Below are 20,043 nucleotides of genomic sequence, written 5' to 3'. Positions count from 1 at the left end.
TCATCATAAAAACTTTTTTTAAAAGTAATCTTTAAAACCAGATTCTGTTTTCATCAGAGTGTTCCCAGGACATGCCCTCACTCAGCACGCTGTCTGTGGTCTGCCCATCCTGCCTACCCTGCGAGCGCTGTCTGGGGTGGGAGGCCGGCGGCCTGGGCCGCAGGCACCCCCCGCCTCCCAGGTCATCTGCAAGGCCGCCTGTGTGGGTTACAGCCAGAGCGACTGTGGCCGCTGAGCATGGACCCTCCACCACGCTTTGCAGCAGGAAATTTTGTGGTCTGGTTCCTAGCCATCTACACCGACTCTGGTGGCTCAGATAAGAAAGCCCTCTTTCCTTATATAAAAAGAAGTCGAAGATGGAAAATGAAGAGGCCAGCGTCAAGGGGAAGCGTGAATTCCCAGCCACCGATGAAAGCCCCGGCGTCAAGCCCTTCCTGCTGTCTTCAGACAAGGCGGACCACCCCTGCCTCACAGGGCAGGCAGGGAAGGGGCAGGGGTCTAAAGGAACCTTTGCAGACAGGAAGTGGAGCTGGAGGGCGGAGCGGGGACCAGGTCAGGGGGTGTCCAGCCAGGAGGTCAGCTGGGCCTTCTGGAGGAAACGATGTTTAAGCTGAACCTGTAACAGCTCACATAAACAAGCTGTTCTGAAGCCGTTTCCTGTTTCCATAAGGGGTGGAGTGAAAATAGCCCGGAATCCAGGCCCCAGTGTGGGAGGAGAAGGGAAGTTCTGGGGACATGAAACCCCCTTTCACGGGCGCAGCTGGGCTCAGCTGGACTCGCGGTCAGCAGGGCAAGGACGAGGGTGACAGCTGTGAGGCCCCCCCACCCCCACCCCATTCTTTTCCTTTCCTTATGAGAGAGATTCTGACTCAAGTTCTGCAAAAACAGTTGGGCCTCATTTTATCTTCAACTGGGGCTTCCCTGGTGGTTCAGAGGGTAAAGAACCTGTCAGCAATGGGGGAGACTTGCGTTCAAACCCTGGGTCAGGAAGATCCCCTGGAGAAGGGGAAGGCCACCCACTCTGGTATTCTTGCCTGGGGAATCCCATGGACAGAGGAGCCTGGTGGGCTAAAGAGCTTCAGGATGACCGAAGCAACTCAGCAGCAGCAGCATCTTCAGTGACAGCAGAGCACGCGGTGTCTCCTTGAGTGAACTGCGGATCAAGTTCCCACCAGGGGAGCAGGGACTCGCCCTGTCCCCCGGTACCTCTGACTCAGGCCCTTCCTGCCCCCTCCCCAAGCCCAGCCACCCTCCAGCCACGGGGTCAGCTGTGTTTACAACATCCTTAGCAGCACATTTTTATCAAAGTGCCAGGAATCAGGTCAGGTTCTGGGAAGATGATTGTAACAGTGTTCTAGCCTTGGCAGACACCTTATGCCACTAAGCATGAAAAATGAAGACCTGGAATCGGGTACGTAGGAATGCAACTCCAGCCTCCCAGCTCCTCCGTCTGTCCAGCCCCCTTTCTGTCCTTCTCTCTTCCCAGACCCCTGTCTGGGTCGTCCCCCGCCCCACCTCTGCCCCACCCGAGGCTCAGCCCATCAACCTGCTTTTTCACGTTTCTCTTTAACCTCCGCCCTCCTGTCTTATCTCTCTCTGTAATCGAACACCTCTGTTTGTGTCCCATTTTTGCCACTTAACTACCTGTGCCATCTTAGACAAGTTACTAAGCTCTTTGTCCTCAATTCCTTCTTTGTACAGTGAAGATAAGGGTTCCTACTTCACCTGTGTCCAGGAGTTATTATGAAAATCAAATGTAAATATAAATACTTAATAAATGTTGATTAACAATGCTTCCTAAGTTGCAAAGTGCTCCACAAGTACGTTTTCTCACCAGATTCTCTCTCGTGTTAAAGGTGGGTTTGTTTCCCTTTTGTAAGTTGCGAGCGCCTTGAAGAACGAAACTGAGGCTCTCACCACTCAGGTGTCAGGTCTGAGCCAGATGTGAAGGCCGCAGTTCCCCAGATCCAGGAGATCGCATGCATTCAGCTCAGTGTGACTGGCACCCCCAGAGCTGGACGCTGCCCATCCTCCCCTGGGACGGGATCCCAGCGCCTCAGAAAATGGATTGGCCTTTCTCTGTCACAGCTGAAGTTGCATTTAATTTTCAGCCATCTCTAAGCCCAAGACCCGGTGCTCAGAGGGTGTATTTTAGATGTGGGTGTACAGAACACACCACCGAGGGATGACTCAGACGTTTGGGTCCACATGGTCGTCAAGTGAGGAATGACTTCGCTCAGCTCCTCGACCCCAGGGGGTGCCCCTGGGGCTCCCGCCTGCATCTCCCCTGCCCAGGGCATGGCACATATGCCTCTGCTCACATTCTAAAGAGAGCAGGCAAAAGTGAAACCAGATGATTGCCACCAGCCAACTGAAAGAGGAAAAAAAGCATCTTGAAAATATAAACTTGACCGGGAACACTAATATAAGGCAAATTAACAGAATCATTTCTGTGCTTAGGCACTTATTTGCATGGAGAAACCCAAAAGAAATCACTGTGATTCTTGGAATCTGAAACTGTTTTCTTGTGACTGCCATAACAAAGCAGCCCAGACTCCTGAGCTTAAGCAACAGAAATTTATCGTCTCAGCTCTGGAGGCTGGACATCCAAGATCCAGGTGCCAGGAAGGCTGGGCCCTTCTGCCTGCTGTTCTCCTTGGCTCGTAGAGGGCGTCTTCGTCATCTTCCCTCTAGGCATCTGTGGTGTTTCCTCTTAAAAGGACAGCAGTCATATCAGCTCAGGGCCCAGCCGTGTGACCTCATTCTACCTAACTACTTCTTTAAAGGCATCTCCAAATTCCACTCTCACATTCTGAGGTCCTGGGGGTTGGAGGGGACACAGTTTGGCCCGTAACAGGACCCCAGTGTTTCTAGGCAATTTCTGCACAAGCTGACTCAGCCTTGACTTGCTAATTGACAAAGCTTTTCTCCATTATGCTTTTTATTTATCAAACTCTTTGGACGGCTTCCTTTGGAGTATATAGCATTAAGGAGGACCAGTTTTGTCAATAAATCAACTGAATTGAGAGGTAATACCTCTGCAGTTTTGTCTTTAAAAAGAAAAGAACAAGGAAAGAAAGGGAATGGGTCTCAGTAATATTAAACCACAGACACTGGGATAGCACACACAGAACACGCGGTGAGCTGAGGGCCACCTCCGTAAACTCTTGTGGTCCTCATGCCTAGAAGCCAAGTTCACATACATTTGCTGTGATTGTCAGGAGCCGCGTTAGGCATTACTGACAAAATGGAGGCACGGCCCCAGCCCCATCTCCTCATCTCGCAGGCACAGCCCCGGGATGAAGGACTTAGTCCTTGTGATTCTGACTTGTTCTTTCCTTTCTTTGGTTGAGTTGGCTTGAAAGAATGTTAAGGTGCTTGAGAGAAGCATGAGAAAGAACAAAGCCTTCTACAGTTGTGCCCAGAAAATAATCTATAAAATAACCATTGACATTTGTTCAAGGATCTTTACAAAGAATGTCCCAGGATGAGCACTTAGGCCGCAGCTTGAGGCCATGGGGAGGATTATTATCTGAGACTTGTTTGTGAGGGGAATGTTTATGGCAAAAGAAGTTTGCTGAGTTTAGGGTTTAGGATTAATTAAGAATAGCTAGAAGCCTTTTTAGGAGATAATGATCTTAAGATGCTAGGGGCAAACAGGATTTAGAAAGATAAGAAAAACTGAGGAATGTGGCAAGAGTTACAATGTAGTCACAAGTTAAGTACAGTAAATCTGGGTGGGGGAAACTAAAAACGTCAAACCTCTGACCTAATGCTTTTGTCAAAGTATAAAAGAGAACCTGAAGCTTGAAATAAACAGGTAGCTCTGTACTATGAGTCAGAGGCTACGTCATCATTGCCCGTCCGTCTCTTCAGGTTGAATCCCTGGCTGCTGGAGCTGGACTCCGGCAAGTGATCCCTGCGTTTTCACAGTGTTTGGAAGCATTAACGAGTAGGAGTTTGGAGAGTTCCAGCAGTTGTCTCTGCAGGAACGCAAGCTGCAGTCTTTCCAGGAAGAGTCGGGAATGAGCAGAAGAACGGTGAGCAGCTCAGGAGACCGAGAAATGTCTGCCCAAGACGTGCGCAGGTTGGGAGTGGCGAGGCTGTCCTGTCTCTGGCTTCATGGGCAGAGCTTTCGGGGGCCGAGGGGCCAGCAGGATGAAAGAACCCTGCCTCCCCAGGGGTGGCGGGATCGGGTCGGGGGAGAAGGTGCTGCAAGGTATGGGAGTGTCGGCGAGGATCCCACGGAAGGCGGGTGTCTGTGCTTGGACCCGTGACTCCCCAGGCGCTGCCGTGTCCCAGGCACCGCCCCCAGGGCTCGGGAGACACTGGAGTAGTCAGTGCTCCCTGCCCGACCCCTGGGAGGAGGGTCCCACTGGACCCCCGAGGATGCCCGGTGAGGAGGCAGCTCCCAGTGGAAGGCGGGCTCCAGTGTGGGTGCAGGAGTCCCTCCCACCCGTGACATCCGCCAACAATCGTGTGTGCGTGTGCACACGTGTGCGGGCTCAGCTGCCTCAGTCATGCCTGACTCTTTGCAACCCCACGGACTACCCACCAGGCTCCTCTGTCCATGGGGCTCTTCCAGGTAAGAGTGATGGCGTGGGTCACCATTTCCTTTTCCAGGGGATCTTCCTGACCCAAGGGTCAAACCAGTGTCTCCTGAGTCTCCTGCACTGCAGGAGTCAACGGTCATTCTCTCTTCTTTTCTTCTCATTTTTATATCTCCGCGTCTGGGTCAGAAGTCAACATTCCGTGTCTTTGTTAAACTAAGCTTAACAAAAAGGGATAACAAATACACTGAGGGAAGTCGCTCAGTCGTGTCTGACTCTTTGTGACCCCACGGACTGTAGCCCACCAGGCTCCTCTGTCCTTGGAATTTTCCAAGCAAGAATACTGGAGTGGGTTTCCATTTCCTCCTCCGGGAGATCTTCCCGACCCAGGGATTGAACTGCATTGTAGGCAGATGTTTACCGCCTGAGCCACCAGGGGTGTCTTAATAAACACACTACATATATATATATATACACACACACACATTACTATATATCAACTAGATAAATAAGTGTGCTACTGTGTAGCACAAGGAACCATATTCACCGTCTTGTAATAACCTGTTATGAAAAAGAGTATATATATGTGTAACTGAATCGCTTTGCTATACACAAGCAACTAACATGATATTGTGAATCAACACTCCAATTAAAAAAAGGAGGAAATACTTCAAATACTGGGCAGATTTTGGCCCTTGTGAGCACATCACTGAACAATGAGGCATGTCACTGCTTTGCTCATTACTGAACGGAAACTCATTTGCTGAGTTATTGCTGTAAAACTTCTATTTATGTCTTCCGGAATAATTAAAAATAGAACACTTTCCCTTATGTATTAATCTCACCACTTTATGTGTGGCAGAAATATTCATGGAACGCCTAATAACAGAAAAATTAAATCTCTCCGCTTAGCCCTTTCTGCCTCCCAGGCATGTATGTGTTGCTTGGATGCCTCTGTTTCTGATAAAACAGCCAAAGGCAAGACTCTAAAGGCCTAAGGGAAAGATCAGTATTAAAACAATCCTTCTAATCCCTTGGGCTTCCCTGGTGGCTGAGAAGTTTAAGTGTCTGCCTGCAATGCGGGAGACCTGGGTTTGATCCCTGGGTGGGGAAGATCCCCTGGAGAAGGAAATGGCAACCCACTCCAATATTCTTGCCTGGAGAATCTCATGGACGGAGGAGCCTGGCAGGCTGCAGTCCACGGGGTCACAAAGAGTCGGACACAACTGAGCAACTTCACTTTCACTTTCTAATCCCTAGAGGATGGGCCTCCCTGATAGCTCAGCTGGTAAAGAATCTGCCTGCAGTGCAAGAGACCTGGTTCTTCCCGGGGTTGGGAAGATCCTCTGGAGAAGGGAAGTTCTATCCACCCCAGTATCCTGGCCTGGAGAATTCAAAAGAGTTGGACAGGACTGAGCCACTTTCACTTTCAATCCCTGGAGAGTCGATAACTTTTTCTGAGATGTGAAAAACCTAAAAGTCATGCTGACGAGCCAGTCAGCCTCTAAGCAGATTGTGGTCCATGCAGGACCACGCTGTGAAGAGGATGGAGGCCGCCCTGTGCCCAGTACTGGGGCGCCGCTGGGGCCCTTTGGCCCCTTCTGCTGGGAGGCAGGGCTCACGGTCCTTCACAGTGGGACATCCTGCATGGTGCTCACTTGGCACCTGACCCGTCCTTTTCCAGGCTCCTGAAGAGGTGGTTTTCACTGAGGTTGGGATATAATAAAGCGCACACTTGGTCCTTGTCCCCAGTTTCTGGCACGGAGCTCCTAAAACCCAGGTGATCCAAGAGTTGGAATCTTCAGCTCCACCCCCGACCTCCTTGGAAGGGAGAGGGGCTGGAGCCTGAGCCAAACACCTGGCTGATGATGAAGCCGTCAGGCTCACAGGAAACCCCTAAATGAGGGGCCCGCGGAACTCCCAGGTGGGTGAACGCACGGAGGGTGGTGCCGAGGGACGGCCTGGAAACCGGGCGGCCCGCCCCACACCTGCCTCAGCAGCTCTGTTCCTCAGGGCAACCATGCTGGTATGGAAAGCGCCTTCCTGAGTTCTGTGAGTCATTCTTGCCACTTATCAAAGCAGGAAGGGGTGGGCTGTGGGAAGGCTGAAGCTGCAGTAAGCTGGTAAAAATGCAGTGTCCTGGCCTCCCCGCTGGCACTGGAGGCCCCCTCCTGAGCCCTTAACTTGTAAGGAAACACTAACTGCGAGCAGTGAGTACACGTTGAAAGGAGTTCTGGACACCCCGCTGGTAACTGGTTGGTATGAGAAAGAATCTCTCAAGTGTCTGTACACCTACCTACTGTCTCAGAGAAAAGGAAGAACGGGAAAGATAAAGAGAAGAAGGAGCAGGCCGGAACATTCCTAGGTTTTGTGGATTTTTTTTTTTTTTTGCTTTATCTGCTCCTAACTGCGTGTCTTAACTAAGTTTGCTTCTCTGCACACCCCCAACCCTGCAACAGCTGCATTCAGCACCTATTAGCCTTTGCTTTTCCCAGTGGTCATATATGGGTGTGAGTTGGACTATAAAGAAAGCTGAGCATGGACGAATTGATGCTTTTGAACTGTGGTGTTGGAGAAGACTCTCGAGAGTCCCTTGGACTGCAAGGAGATCCAACTAGTCTATCCTAAAGATCAGTCCTGGGTGTTCTTTGGAAGGACTGATGTTGAAGCTGAAACTCCAATACTCTGGCCACCTCATGCGAAGAGCTGACTCATTGGAAAAGACCCTGATGCTGGGAAAGATTGGGGGCAGGAGGAGAAGGGAACGACAGAGGATGAGATGGCTGGATGGCATCACCGACTCAATGGACATGGGTTTGGGTGGACTCCGGGAGTTGGTGATGGACAGGGAGGCCTGGTGTGCTGCGGTTCATGGGGGCACAGAGAGTCGGACACGACTGAGGGGCGGAACTGACTGACCCTTTGCTTGCGCTTGCAGCACTCCTTTCCCCTCGTAGTTACACGTCAGAAGGAAGAGGCCGCAGGGCCACCGATCTGCCAGACTGAATTCCTGAGTTACCAACAGCCTACGACTGGTTTTGACAAGAACCTAACACCTTTATTCCTCATCAGCAAATCCTGACCGCGAGCCCGCAGAAGTGCCGTGAGGACAAGCCGTCAGGAAAGCGTTGTGGCCACATGCCTGTGTGAGCCGTCAGGGGTGAATTAGTAAAAGGACAATTCAAGCGCCTCCTGGGCTCCCTGCTGGTCACGCAGGGCCTTTGGGGGAAATCCCATCACATCCTGGCCTCCCCTGGTGGCTCAGCTGGTAAAGAATCTGCCTGCAATTCAGGAGACCTGGGTTCCATCCCCGGGTTGGGAAGATCCCCTGGAGAAGGGAAAGGCCACCCACTCCAGTCTTCTGGCCTGGAGAATCCCATGGATTGGACAGTCCATGAGGTCGCAAAAAGTCGGACACGACTGAACGACTTTCACTTTCACTTTATCATGTCTTTATTCAAGAAAACTGAATTAACTATTATCCTCACTGTTTTTAATAAACACAAAAAATTTATTACCTTAAAAATTTGGTTTCTTCATAAACAATTTTGTAAAGCAATTATCCTTCAATCAAGAATAAAGTTTTTTAAAAATCGGTTTCTCACGTTACTTTGAAATAAATTCCAAAGCGAATTAATAACAAAGAATAAAATGACAAAAATGCTAAAGAAAAATATAGGTGAATATTTATATGATTAGAGTCTTCAGTGACTGTAACGTTGGTGTTTCAACCAAGAAACAGAACGTTTGCTGCCGCGTCAGTAAACAAGGATGCCTGTCATCAGTGACTGCCGGCCTCCAGCGTCGCCTGGTGAGCCCCACGGGAGCTCGGGAAGGAAAGAATACCTGCCATTAGCAGCCAGCAGACCACAGCCACTCCCCACGGTGAGCCCTGAACGACTCAGGACGTGGAAACACAGGATCCTGGTCCCAGAGAGCTGAGGCACACGGCGCAGGAGCGGTGTCAGCGAGCCAGGCTCTTGCATCTTTCTATACATGGAAAAGCACTACGTTGAAATCCCTTAACCTGGATTATCTGGTTTCCTTTAATTTACAAGAAAACTTTTGACATTGAAGACTGCCAGCCCTTTGTTGCAAAGCTTCTATACAGTCTGGCTCCGACCTCCACCTCCTCGGGGTCACTTGAGGTGCTGCCTCAGGGGCCCAAGTCCTAAGAATTTCCACCAAAGAAAACATAGCTCAGTTTTTTAGGTTGCTGTTTTTTCAGGCAACAACACGGAAGCATAAAGATGAAAACAATAGATGGCTGGGGGAAAGCAGATTGTTTCACAAATAATGTTGAGAACTTGGCTATTTATAAATAACCCAAGTCATATTTGCTCCTGAATGTCAACAACACAAAAAAATAGTGACAGATTAAACAGTTAATTGGTTTAAAAGTATAAATATAGAAGAAAAATAGGTGACTAACTGGTTTCTCAGTGGGAGGGTAATTCCGTTACTGAAAGCAGAAAGCAGGGTAGAAATCACTAAGGGAAAGCCTAAATTTTATTACAGGGAAAATATTGCTCCTCAATAAAACACCACAAAGAAATATGCAAAAATATTAAGTTCGGCCCCTACCTCATATCACAGATATCAAATAGATTAACAATCTAAATAGAAAACTTAAAACCATAAAAGTCTTAGGAAAAAAAAAATACAGCTGTAAATCTTCGTGACTTTGGATAGGGCAATAGCTTCTTAGCTGTGACACCAAAAATATAAGCAACAAAAGGGAAAAAATAGATGAACTCAACTTCATTGAATTAAAACTTCTGTGGATCGAGGGACATTATCAAGAAAGGGAAGATATAACCTAAAGAATGCGAGAGAGTACTCGCAAATCACAGAGCTGATAAAGGCCTAACATCCAGAATGCAGAAAGAACTCTTACCACTCAACAACAAAAAGACCAACAGCCCAATGAAAAAATGAACAAAGGACTCGAACACACTTTTCTCCAAAGAAGACACGCACACATGGCCAGTAAGCACGTGAAAAGACATGCAACATTATTAGACGCTGCTGCTGCTGCTGCCAAGTCGCTTCAGTCGTGTCTGACTCTGTGCGATCCCATAGACGGCAGCCCACCAGGCTCCCCCATCCCTGGGATTCTCCAGGCAAGATCACTGGAGTGAGTTGCCATTTCCTTCTCCAATGCATGAAAGTGAAAAGTGAAAGTGAAGTTGCTCAGTTGTGTCCGACTCTCAGCGACCCCATGGACCGCAGCCTACCAGGCTCCTCAGCCCACGGGATTTTCCAGGCAAGAGCACTGGAGTGGGGTGCCATAGCCTTCTCCGTATTAGATGTTAGGGAAATGGAAATGAAAACTACAGGGAGGTATCACTTCTTACCCACTTTCTTTTAATACTTTTAAAAGAAAGGAAATAACAGACATTGATAAGACTGCGAAGAACCTGGAACCCTCATGCAAGGTGAGTGGAGAGCAGCCACGGTGGAAAGCACGCTGGTAGCTCCTCAAAGAGTTAAACGTGAAAGCACCATTCAATCCAGCAACTTTCCTAGTAATGTACCCAAAAGGATGAAAAGCAAATACTCAAATAAATACATGTATATGCATGTTCATAGCAGGACTGCTCACAGTGAGCCAAGAGTGGAAACTTACCAAATGTCCATCAGTGGATGGTTGGACAAACAATATGTGTACTTTGCATACGATGGAATATTATTCAATCACAAAAAAGGATGACCTGCTGACATCTGCTATAACATGGGTGAATCTTGAACACATTTTGTTGTTGTTCAATCCCTCAGTCATGTCTGACTCTGCGACCCCATGGACTGCAGCACGCCAGGATTCCCTGTCCTTCACCATCTCCTGGAGCTTGCTCAAACTCATGTCCATCAAGTCGGTGATGCCATCCAGCCGTCTCATCCTCTGTCGTCCCCTTCTCCTCCTGCCCTCAATCTTTCCCAGCATCAGGGTCTTTACCAATGAGTCAGCTCTTTACATCAGGTAGCCAAAGTATTAGAGCTTCAGCTTCAACATCAGTCCCTCCAATGAATATTCAGGATTGATTTTCTTTAGGATGGACTGTTTTGATCTCCTTGCAGTCCAAGGGACTCTCAAGAGTCTTCTCCAACATCATAGTTCAAAAGCATCAGTTCTTTGGCACCCAGTCTTTATGGTCCAAACTCTCACATCTGTACATGACTACTGGAAAAACCATAGATTTGACTATACGGACCTTTGTTGGCAAAGCGATGCCCCTGCTTTTCAATACGCATTATGTGAGATGAAAGAGGCCAGACACAAAAGAGGTCACGCATGATTCAGCTTACTGGAAATTGCCAGCACAGGAAAATCCACGGAGATAGAAAGCAGGCTGGTGGTTGCCACTGGTTGGGAGAAGCAGGGAATGGGTAGTAACTGCTTAGTGGATACAGGATGATGAAAAATATTTGGAGCTAGATCAATGTGGTGGTTGAACAACAGTGTTAACAGACTAAACACCAGTGTGTCATTCACTTTAAATGGCACTTTTAGGTTTTATAAATTTCACCTCAATAAATTGTTTTTTTAATAAATTGTTTTTATTATTTATCAATTAGAAAAACTGGGTTTCTAATCTTTTTTTTTCTAAAGTCACAGAGCTCATCATCTAATTGCTTATCACGCACTGTAAGTGACACCCTGATGAGTAAGACACAGCCCCTTCCCCAAGGGCCTTAAGGCCGGAAAACACAGACGGGCAATATACAAAGAGCTACTGTCAAGAGATGCACCATCCCCAGGGGGGCAGTGTGGGTACAAAGGCGTACCTCTGGTTATGCAGGAAAGGAAACAACTCTCAGAGAAGACGACACTGGAAATGAGCTTTAAGGGTTGAATGTGATTTTCCCCGTTAGAGTTGGAAGTGGAGAAACAGTAACATGAGGAAGCGTGCGATCCCTCCAGTGGCCACATGGTCACCTAGAGGCAGGACCCAGTCCAGCCTGGTGGTCCTCAGAGCTGCCTGCCTCTACCACGGGGGCCGCAGTCAGAGGTCCACACGCCCCACTTCCTTCCCCAGGGCCTGATGCAGGGTTGGCAATATTCATGCCAACCAGTGAAAGTCAAAGAAAGATAAGATGTGCATTAAAGAAGGAATTCCCAGGCAGGTCAACAGAAGGGAAGCCAAGCTTCCGCCGCAGGGGCCATGGGTTCCATCCATCGTCGGGAAACTGACATCCCATGTGCTACACAGCCAAAAAAATAAATATGCATTATGGAACATTCCTAAAAAGCTCAAGCACCAAGAAATGTATCAAACGGTAGGGACGGCTAGTGGCCTGGACGGATACCGAGACAGCCTCAGGCAAGCAGGTGACCAGGAAGAGAACACAGTGCAACCGGAAAGAAACGCGCGGGAGTGGGTGGGACGTGAGCCTGTGGCCCGCGGAGCACTTTGCCTGCCATCCTACGGGATTCAGGCTGTGTCTCACTGAGGCCTACTGGCCCTCGGTCTCTGTTCGGGGGTCAGCCTGGGGGAGAAGCACGGGTGTGCAGGCTGGGAGCTGCCCAGGCCCTGGGGACACAGGGAGGGCAGGGCGGGCAGGCGCGGCGCACACACCCCTACGGGGAGGAGAACCTGCCGCAGAAGAGCGTGCTGCGGGAGCCGTTGTGTCTGATGAAGAACAGGAAGGGGTGGTCGGCACAGAACCGGGGCTGGTCCATGCCGCAGTCAACCTCGATCACAGCCGAGGCGGCCGCGGCCTCCGTGCCCTCCTCGTTCACCTCCACCACGCTCTTGTGGGCGAAGGCGGACAGACACAGGCCTCTGCCAGGCGACATGCCTGAGAAGTCAGCCCGGTCCGGCTGGAAGGCCTCAACCACCCCCAGGCCTGGGAGCACCAACAGCATGTTGTAGGTCTCCTCCAGCTTAAATTTCGGGAGGAAGACAGCCACCTGGGTCTTCTTCATGGAGTCAGGCTGGGTCCAGGCGAGGAACTTCTCCCAAGTGAGATGTTTCTCCACCTGAAAGGCCAGAATTCGACTTCGGGACTCAGCAGCATCAGACAGCCCTGAGCCTCCTTTCCCGGAGGGACAGCATCACCGCCGCCCCCGCCCGCCCCCACTCCCGCCTGAGTCACCTGGCAGACAAGTGTGCCATCTCGTGCTCTGGTACCCGAGCTAGTGCGCCCCAGAGCGGGAGGAGGGGCTCGAGGGCCAGCCCGGCAGGAAGGGCGCGCAGGACACTCACCGAGCTCAGAGGCACGTGGTCGTCCGGGAGCAGCACCAGCATGCTCAGCTCCTCGCCCGCGTATGGCAGCTCCAGCACCTGGGCCTGCACCTCCTTTATTCGGGCGAGTCTGAACTCCCTGTCCTGAAACATCATCGGCACCGGCCTCTGCTCCTTCTGCAGGAGTAAACGGATGACCCGGAATCAGACACAGATCATCGGAGGAGGCGGCAGCATCTCCGGGAGAGGCGGTGGATGGAGGGGTGTGCAGAACCCCCGATGGAAACGGCATCCGTGCCCTGGTTAGCGCTACAAACTGTCCAGCAGCTTCTCCCTGTTCCCATCACAAGGCACCTGGCGTCAGCACACTGGTGCTGGCCTGGGAAAGATGGCTCATTCAGCAAAATAAACATGGTGCTCTGCTGTGCGCAGAGAGGAAGTCAGATTTCCAGAGCTAAAAGATGCCCGGTAAATATATCTAACGAAACAATAGAATCTGATGAAAATCACTGCTATTTAATTAGAAAAATGTTTTATGAAACCTTAGAGTTTCACAGCAGTGCAGTCCAGAAAGGTAGACAGGCTCGGAAAACAGTGTGACAAGAAGTGCAAGGAGCCGCAAGGGAGGTTCTCCGGGGCCCAGAGGTTAGACTGCAGGGGTGGCAGGTTTAATTCCTGCTCAGGAAGCTAAGATCCCACATGCTGTGCTGCACGATTAAAAAAAAAAAAAAAAAGAACTATATGGGTCTTCATGCATTTAAACCCAACTGTACCAATTCTGAAACTTTAATTGGAGGAAATAACTTTTTAAAATACAGAAGTGCTATATGTACACAGAAGTTGACTGAAATGCTACCCTTACTAAATTCAGTTTTACAAGTTGACACAGGTCATCTCTTAAAAAGATTAAAACAAATTTCTAAACTCCATGCCAGCTGTGTCTGGCTAGCTGGGCTCCCCTCCCATGCTGCAACTAGAAAGCTGATTATTTACTGTATTCAAAGAAAAGGGTTTTACTCTTATAAATTTTGAATTGCATTAAAATGGTATTTTTATGAGCTGGCTGTGGGGAAGTGGTTAACAAACTATTTTAATGCCTGTCTCGATTGAAATTATGCCTCAATATCAAGACTGAGGTCTGTGTAATTTTATTTTTAGAAAACTATGATTACTGAATTTCTGATGATTAATTAATAGCAAATCAAGTCTGTATTTATTCTCATTTTTTAAATAATTGATTAAAGAAATACATTTTCTTATTCTTTCTCTCTGCAGACCCACCCCCCACCCCCCACCCCCATCATAGTAATGATCACACTTTCCTAACACCTGTGGGGGTTTAAAATTTGGATTTCGTCTTCATTTTTTGCTTTCTATCTGAGTAATTTGGACTTAAAAGGAAAACTTAAGCTTTCAGGCTGAATGTAGCATGGCCACACTCATCCAGCAACAACTTGATGAGAAATTGTCACGGCTCTAGGAGCAGTGAAAAATGCAAAAGGCTAAAGGCAACCAGTGTTTTTCATCCCTTCAGTTCTTCCCACCGAGTTTAAAACTTCATTCAGAAATGTGTGACATTTCAACTTATTATTAACCAGTGATTTATGCTCTTACAAAGTTAAATTTTTCGATTTTTTCACCAAATACTCAGGATGTTCAGAAGCTTCCCCTACCTGGTTTATTCGAAAAGGCATCTCCTTGGTGTACGCCTTGTCGAATTCCTCACTCCATCGCCCTCTGAAGTAGACAGCGTTGACCAGAACCAGCTTGGTCTCTGCGTTAATGGAGTTCGGAGGCAACAACTCTGGAATCTTACCTTAGGGAGAAGTAGAGAATACAAAGCATGATTAAAAACAAACAAACAAAAAACAACCCTTGATGAGGCTCATTGGAGAACCCCGATTAGTAGTCTAGAACCAAAGTCCTCGTTTCAGATTTGCCCAGTCTGGGTTGTTCTACACGGGACCCACTCACACGGATGGTGTTTATGATCACGGTGCTTCAGGACCTCTGCAACGTGGGTGGCGTGGACCACTTCATCACGCAAGGATAAGTCTGCTCCAGGTGGGCGGAGACAGACAGGAAACAAGGGGTGGGCAGGAGAGGCTATGGCTGGAGAAGCCACATGCAGAGCCAGCCTTCCAGGACTGCGCGGAGGCTTGTCACAGGAGGCCACAATGAATGGCTCAGAGGGCACACCATCAGCACAAGGACAAACTTCTGGAAGCCTCTAGCAAAGGTTTCACTATTTGATCCTCCAGACATTCTCAGAGAAGGTCAGGGAGCATGTGAAAGGTACTCCTTTCTCCCCTGGAGATCAAGTCAAGCCTTTTCAATGAACTAAGAGCACCCCTGCTAATTCACGCCTCCAGAGGGCAGGGGAGAAACAGGGCAAGGATGGCTAAGTCTTGAAGGAAAGACAACCTCCTGCTCTCTGCTGGTTCACATACCAGCGGAAACAGCATTGCTCTCAGTGGAACCACGTGTAATTGGTACAGAGGGGCCTGCGTGGGCCCAACATCACATGGCAATCAGGGGGCCACGGCCGCAGCAGGACAGCCTGCGGAACAGAAGCGACCGAGGCTCAACCCGCCCCCGAGCGGTGATTTCAGTCTGCAGGACCATCAGCCCGAGACAGGGTCTGCAGCAGGCCTGTCGCAGGACTAGGTTCATCACATCTGGGGACAGGAGTGGAGGCAGGAGACAAGGAAGGAGCAGGAGGGGGTCGGTCTGGTGTGATGGAGGGCCCCAGAGGCTGTTCAGAAGCGGCCCCAGAGGCTGTTCAGAGGCGGCCCCAGGCTCCTTCCCACAGAGGTGGGGCATGAACACACGCCCGAGGGAGACGACGCTTCTCTGTGAGGTGTTAACCTGCAAGCCCGTCCTGGGAGCGTCTGCTCCTGCCGGTCACTCTGCTCCGGGGAGAATGGACACAGTGAAGTCTCTGCTGTTGAAAACCCCAGCACCTGATCAGAACCTCTGCAAGTCCATTAGCGTTCAGACAGTCCACGGGGCCCAGGCAACACAGCGCTGACCATCAGAAAGACCAGGGACGGGAGGAGCAGGAGGAGCGGAAGCGCGGGCGCCGCCGAGGAGCACTGACCTTCAGTCTTCTTTGAGATCCAAGCGTTGATCTGCTTCCTGGACGGCTCTGCAGCTTCGGCAAAGGAGAGCTGCTCCAGCTCAGCACAGTAGAAGCGGAGACACGACTCCTTAAAGGTCTTTGGAGAGGAGAGTGGTCAGTGAGTTTCCAAAATTCTGAACAGTATATATATTACATTAAAGTAACCATTAATCCCTTAAAGGTGATCATCCTAGTCTGCTAGATATGAAAAGATCAGCGTTTATAAACAGGTAAGAACTCAGCTATGAATAATCCTAATGGATCAATGCATTTAGAAATAGTCAAATTTCAACTAATTCAAAGTACAGTTAGAGAATTACAAGTTTTAAAAATCATGTTCATAAGTATCAGTTCTCTGGGGTCTCTCTCTCACACTCTATATTTTGAGCACAACCTGTACTGTTCTGTTGATTGAACTTACAGAGAGAAATTCACACGTCTTCTCCCCAAAGACCCTGTTGGCCATCCTGAGCAAGTACTGAGTGTCAGGCTTGTTCAGCTCAGCAAGTAGCTGCTGGAAATCCTGGTGAAAGTCCATCTCTGTGTTTAAGGAAAGCACCTATCGAGATAAGTAATTTAAAATGATCAATATTGCCCTTCAATTTCTGAAAGTTTTGTGACCAACATTTTTTCTCAAATACTTCACAAAATCTTCCTAAAAGGACACTACTCTTACGTGTAGACTTAGTACACACTAGAGAGAGGCGAGACGACGGGGGGCGGGGGAGTGGATGCTCCTGAGTAGCTATTCGTCTAGGCTAACTCCCACCTAAGCGTCTCTACAGGTAAAAAGCCCACGCCTTTGCACCTTCTTTGCACATTTCCGCTTATCCCCTGACTCAGCTGGAAAGCACGGTGGTATATCATTGACCTGAAGTACCTATTAACCTACCCTTCTCACCAAGGAACAGCTGTACGTTTTAGTACAAAATCAGTACTCTCAAACTGAGACAGAGCTCAGCTGCTGAGATCTCAAGCAATCGTTATCATATATTAAGACAAAATTTTGATAGTCACATCCAGGCTATTAACTGGAGAAGGATTACCCAAGGAAAACATTGGTGAAGGAGACCTCAGCTCTGTCCTCTGCATCTGGGCATGCCCAGCCCCTCCGGAGGCAGCAGCGTCTGCACTCCCGTCCACTCTACCCTCCCACGGGCAGGCCTGGAGAAGGCAGTCTGCAGCCGGGCGAGCGGACAGCACACGGGAAAGAGTCCGCGTTCCCAGCTCACCTGGGCCACCTGGGCAGCGGTGTCTCCTTTGGCTCCAAGGAGGACCATGGCCAGGACCGAAGAGAGGCTCACAGGAGAAAAAATCACGTTTCCTGAAGGGTGATCTTCACACAGGGCCTTAAAAAGGCGGAGGGCAAAGGTGCCATTTGCTTCACAGAGTGCATCCATGAGGCCAGGTCTGGAGTCTGAGAGCGGAGAGAGAGGCCCTCAATAACTCTGAATGCCGTCCACCTGAAACAGGACACTGTCCTTTTAGGGTGGAGCATAAAATAGTCTACGGAGCAAGATCCGTGTATGGGTGCTTTCCGTCCTAATAGAAAGTCCAAGGTTAAGGTCACTAACTACGTGTGGTCCTGGCAGCAGGTCAAGAGGCTGAGAGCCTCGGGGAATGAACACCAATGGCTAACGGGGGCGCCCACCTCCCCACACACACACACTGCTGGGCTCTGGGGAGCAGTGAAGTCCAGTCCTTTCCCATCTGAGAAGGGGGAGGACAGGGCCAGAGGGGAGGAGGGGAGAGACCCCTCGTGAGAGCCTTGTCGGCCCTCTGCCAGGTCCCCACAAGGCCCCGTGTATCCTTGCACATACTCCTGAGGAATCCCAGAGAGATGTTCAGTTATGAAGCAGACCAGGTCTCCCCATTTCCCAGCTGATAGCTGAGAAATGTTTGAGAAGCTGAACTGGAGCCAGACAGGCTGGAATCCGGGAGGAAATGGGCTGTGAGGCGAGGAATTTCCACCTACAGCGGCTGCTCCGTGCCAGCCGGGCCTCGGGTCCTGATGGTCAGCAAGTGTCCCTGAACCCCGGCCCAGCTCAGGGCGCCTGCCCTCTGCTCCCCAGCCCTCAGGGACCCTCAGACACGGGACGTGGGGCCCAAGCTCTGTGGTTTTCTTTAAAATTTGAAGTTCTTTCTTTACCAGAAACAGGATTTGAAGGCTCCCTCCTTCCTTCCCTCAACAGCCACCAGCGGACACGGAACTTGACATTGGAAACCAGGTCCCAAGAGACACAGGAGAGAACGGACTAAAGACAGGTGTTCAGGAGAGGACCGTCAGGGTGACGGGGTGCAGCCAGGGCGAGCACTGAGGCCGTGGGAGAGGCAGGGGAGGTCAGAGGGCGTCAGGCAGGCCGGCGCGGTGGCCCCGGTCCTCCTGAAACCGGACATGGACCGGACATGGCACGGCCATCAGCCCCCAGCCCACCTGTGGCCGTCTTTCCTTGGTAACGAGACCCTCACTCACACCACAGCTGGCCTCAGGCCCTGAAGGGGCCCTGTATCCTCCCGGCCCAATCCAGCCCCCCAGAGCCACCACCAAGCCTTGCCTCCTATCCCCTTAAAGCTCTCCCGCCAGGCTGGCCCTGACCCCACGTCTATTCTGGCCCGCATTCTCCCTGCTGCCGCTCGGAGCCTGAGAACAGGAGTGTCCCCACTCCCCACCTCCCGCCACTGCGGCAGGCAGAGGTGGTCCTGACCCTCCACTCGGGCTCTTGTCTGGCCCAGCCCTGGGGCTCAAACACACCTGGCCGACAGGGCTCATCCTCCTGCCAGATCTGAGAGCTCCTTCAGCCCCACCGAGGCGCTGGGACCTCTGAAAGCTCCGCTTACCCAGCTCCCCATCCTTCAACCAGGAAGTCACCCTTCTGCCTCCAGGTGGCAGCGCAGCGGCTTCTCGATCCCCACCTTCTAGAGGCGCCCTGAGCCCGTCCCCCGCTGGCGCTCCCCTTCAGCTCTCTCTCGCGCGGGAGGGGCTCACCTGCCTCCTCAGCTCCAGACGCTGACAGCTCCCAGCAGGGAGTGGCCTCTGGTCCCGGAGGCCCCGCGAACAGAGCCCGAAGGGCGGGGCCGCCTCCAACCCTGCCCCGCCCACAACTTGAGGTTCAGCCCACTGCCCTGGGAGCTCCGTTCTGGCCTCAGGATGCGGAAGGTGGGGGTGGGGGTCAGGGGGGTGGGGTGTGGGGGGTAAGGGTCGCGGGGTGGGTAAGGGTCGGGGGCAATGGGGGTCGGGGTGGGCGGACCCAGGCCTCCAGGATGTGAAGGTTTTTCAAAGTCTTTAATTCGTGATCTGACTTTCAGCTCTTAGAGAAGAAAGAGAGTGGGTTCTGGCAAGCGCACCCAGCAGGTCTGGGTCACCCGTCAGAGCACCATCTCCCACCACCACCACGTCAGCCCCCCTTGGCCTCCTAACTCTCAGCCCAGTGAGCCCTGTACGGGTATTGTTAGCAAAAGACCATGCCTGCAGCTCTGCCTGCGGTCACTCAGATGCCATATCTCAGCAGCCTACAAAGAGCAATGCTGAGCATGGCCCTGTTCTGCAAAGCTTTCTGGAACTTTGAAGGCCTTTCTCCCTCTAAACTTGTTTCTTCCGTAACTTTGAAAAACCTTTCTTTAAACTATTTCCTTCCTCAACTTTGAAGACCTTCTCCCTCTAAACTGGTTTCCCCCAGGAGTGCTCCGTCCTTGCATAATGAAGATTGTCAACTCAAATAGCAGGGACGTCTCAGCCTCTCCCACGAGTGTGGCACTGGGCTGGGCGCTGGGCACCTGGATGAGGACACGACCTCCGACCTGAGGTGCCTCACAGGTGATGAGAACACCAGACGTGCTCAGAGGTACCTCCGAGATGTTATAGAAAACATCTAGATGGTGGCAGCCACACACAAATTCCCCAAGAAAGTCCCCGGCAGACACTACACTCTGGACGGACTTTATGGAGGAGCTTCCGTGTTCTGTATGGTTCCCGCTAGGTGACCGGCCTTGCTGCTGCTGCTAAGTCACTTCAGTCGTGTCCGACTCTGCGACCTCATAGACAGCAGCTTACCAGTCTCCGCTATCCCTGGGATTCTCCAGGCAAGAATACTGGAGTGGGTTGCCATTTTCTTCTCCACTAGGTGACCGGCCTTAGGACAGCCTCATTCTCCTTGACTTGATTTTGTGTCCGTACCATCAACCACAG

At 50.8% G+C, this 20,043-nt stretch overlaps 1 protein-coding gene across 3 annotated transcripts; it reads right to left on the bottom strand.

Annotated features, from left to right (window-relative positions):
- Positions 1-10,023: 10,023 nt before the first annotated feature.
- On the bottom strand, positions 10,024-18,922 carry LOC138097860 (serpin B9-like). Of its 3 annotated transcripts, none has more exons than XM_068994059.1 (7): positions 18,844-18,922; positions 17,090-17,274; positions 16,279-16,416; positions 15,837-15,954; positions 14,410-14,552; positions 12,758-12,913; positions 10,024-12,531 (listed from the first exon to the last, which is right to left on the bottom strand). In XM_068994059.1, exons 2-7 carry the CDS (start codon positions 17,255-17,257, stop codon positions 12,130-12,132), a joined length of 1,125 nt encoding a protein of 374 aa, XP_068850160.1. In that variant the 5' UTR covers positions 17,258-17,274; positions 18,844-18,922; the 3' UTR covers positions 10,024-12,129. The 3 variants fall into 3 exon arrangements, with proteins under 3 accessions (XP_068850160.1, XP_068850159.1, XP_068850161.1); XM_068994058.1 differs by having other exon boundaries at positions 18,771-18,864; XM_068994060.1 differs by having other exon boundaries at positions 12,758-12,910; positions 18,771-18,864.
- Positions 18,923-20,043: the final 1,121 nt, after the last annotated feature.

The sequence above is a fragment of the Capricornis sumatraensis genome, chromosome 22, assembly GCF_032405125.1.
Source record: "Capricornis sumatraensis isolate serow.1 chromosome 22, serow.2, whole genome shotgun sequence".
NCBI lineage: Eukaryota > Metazoa > Chordata > Mammalia > Artiodactyla > Bovidae > Capricornis > Capricornis sumatraensis.
The sequence above is the reverse complement of the archived record's forward strand: the minus strand, read 5'-3'. Positions and strand labels throughout refer to the sequence as shown.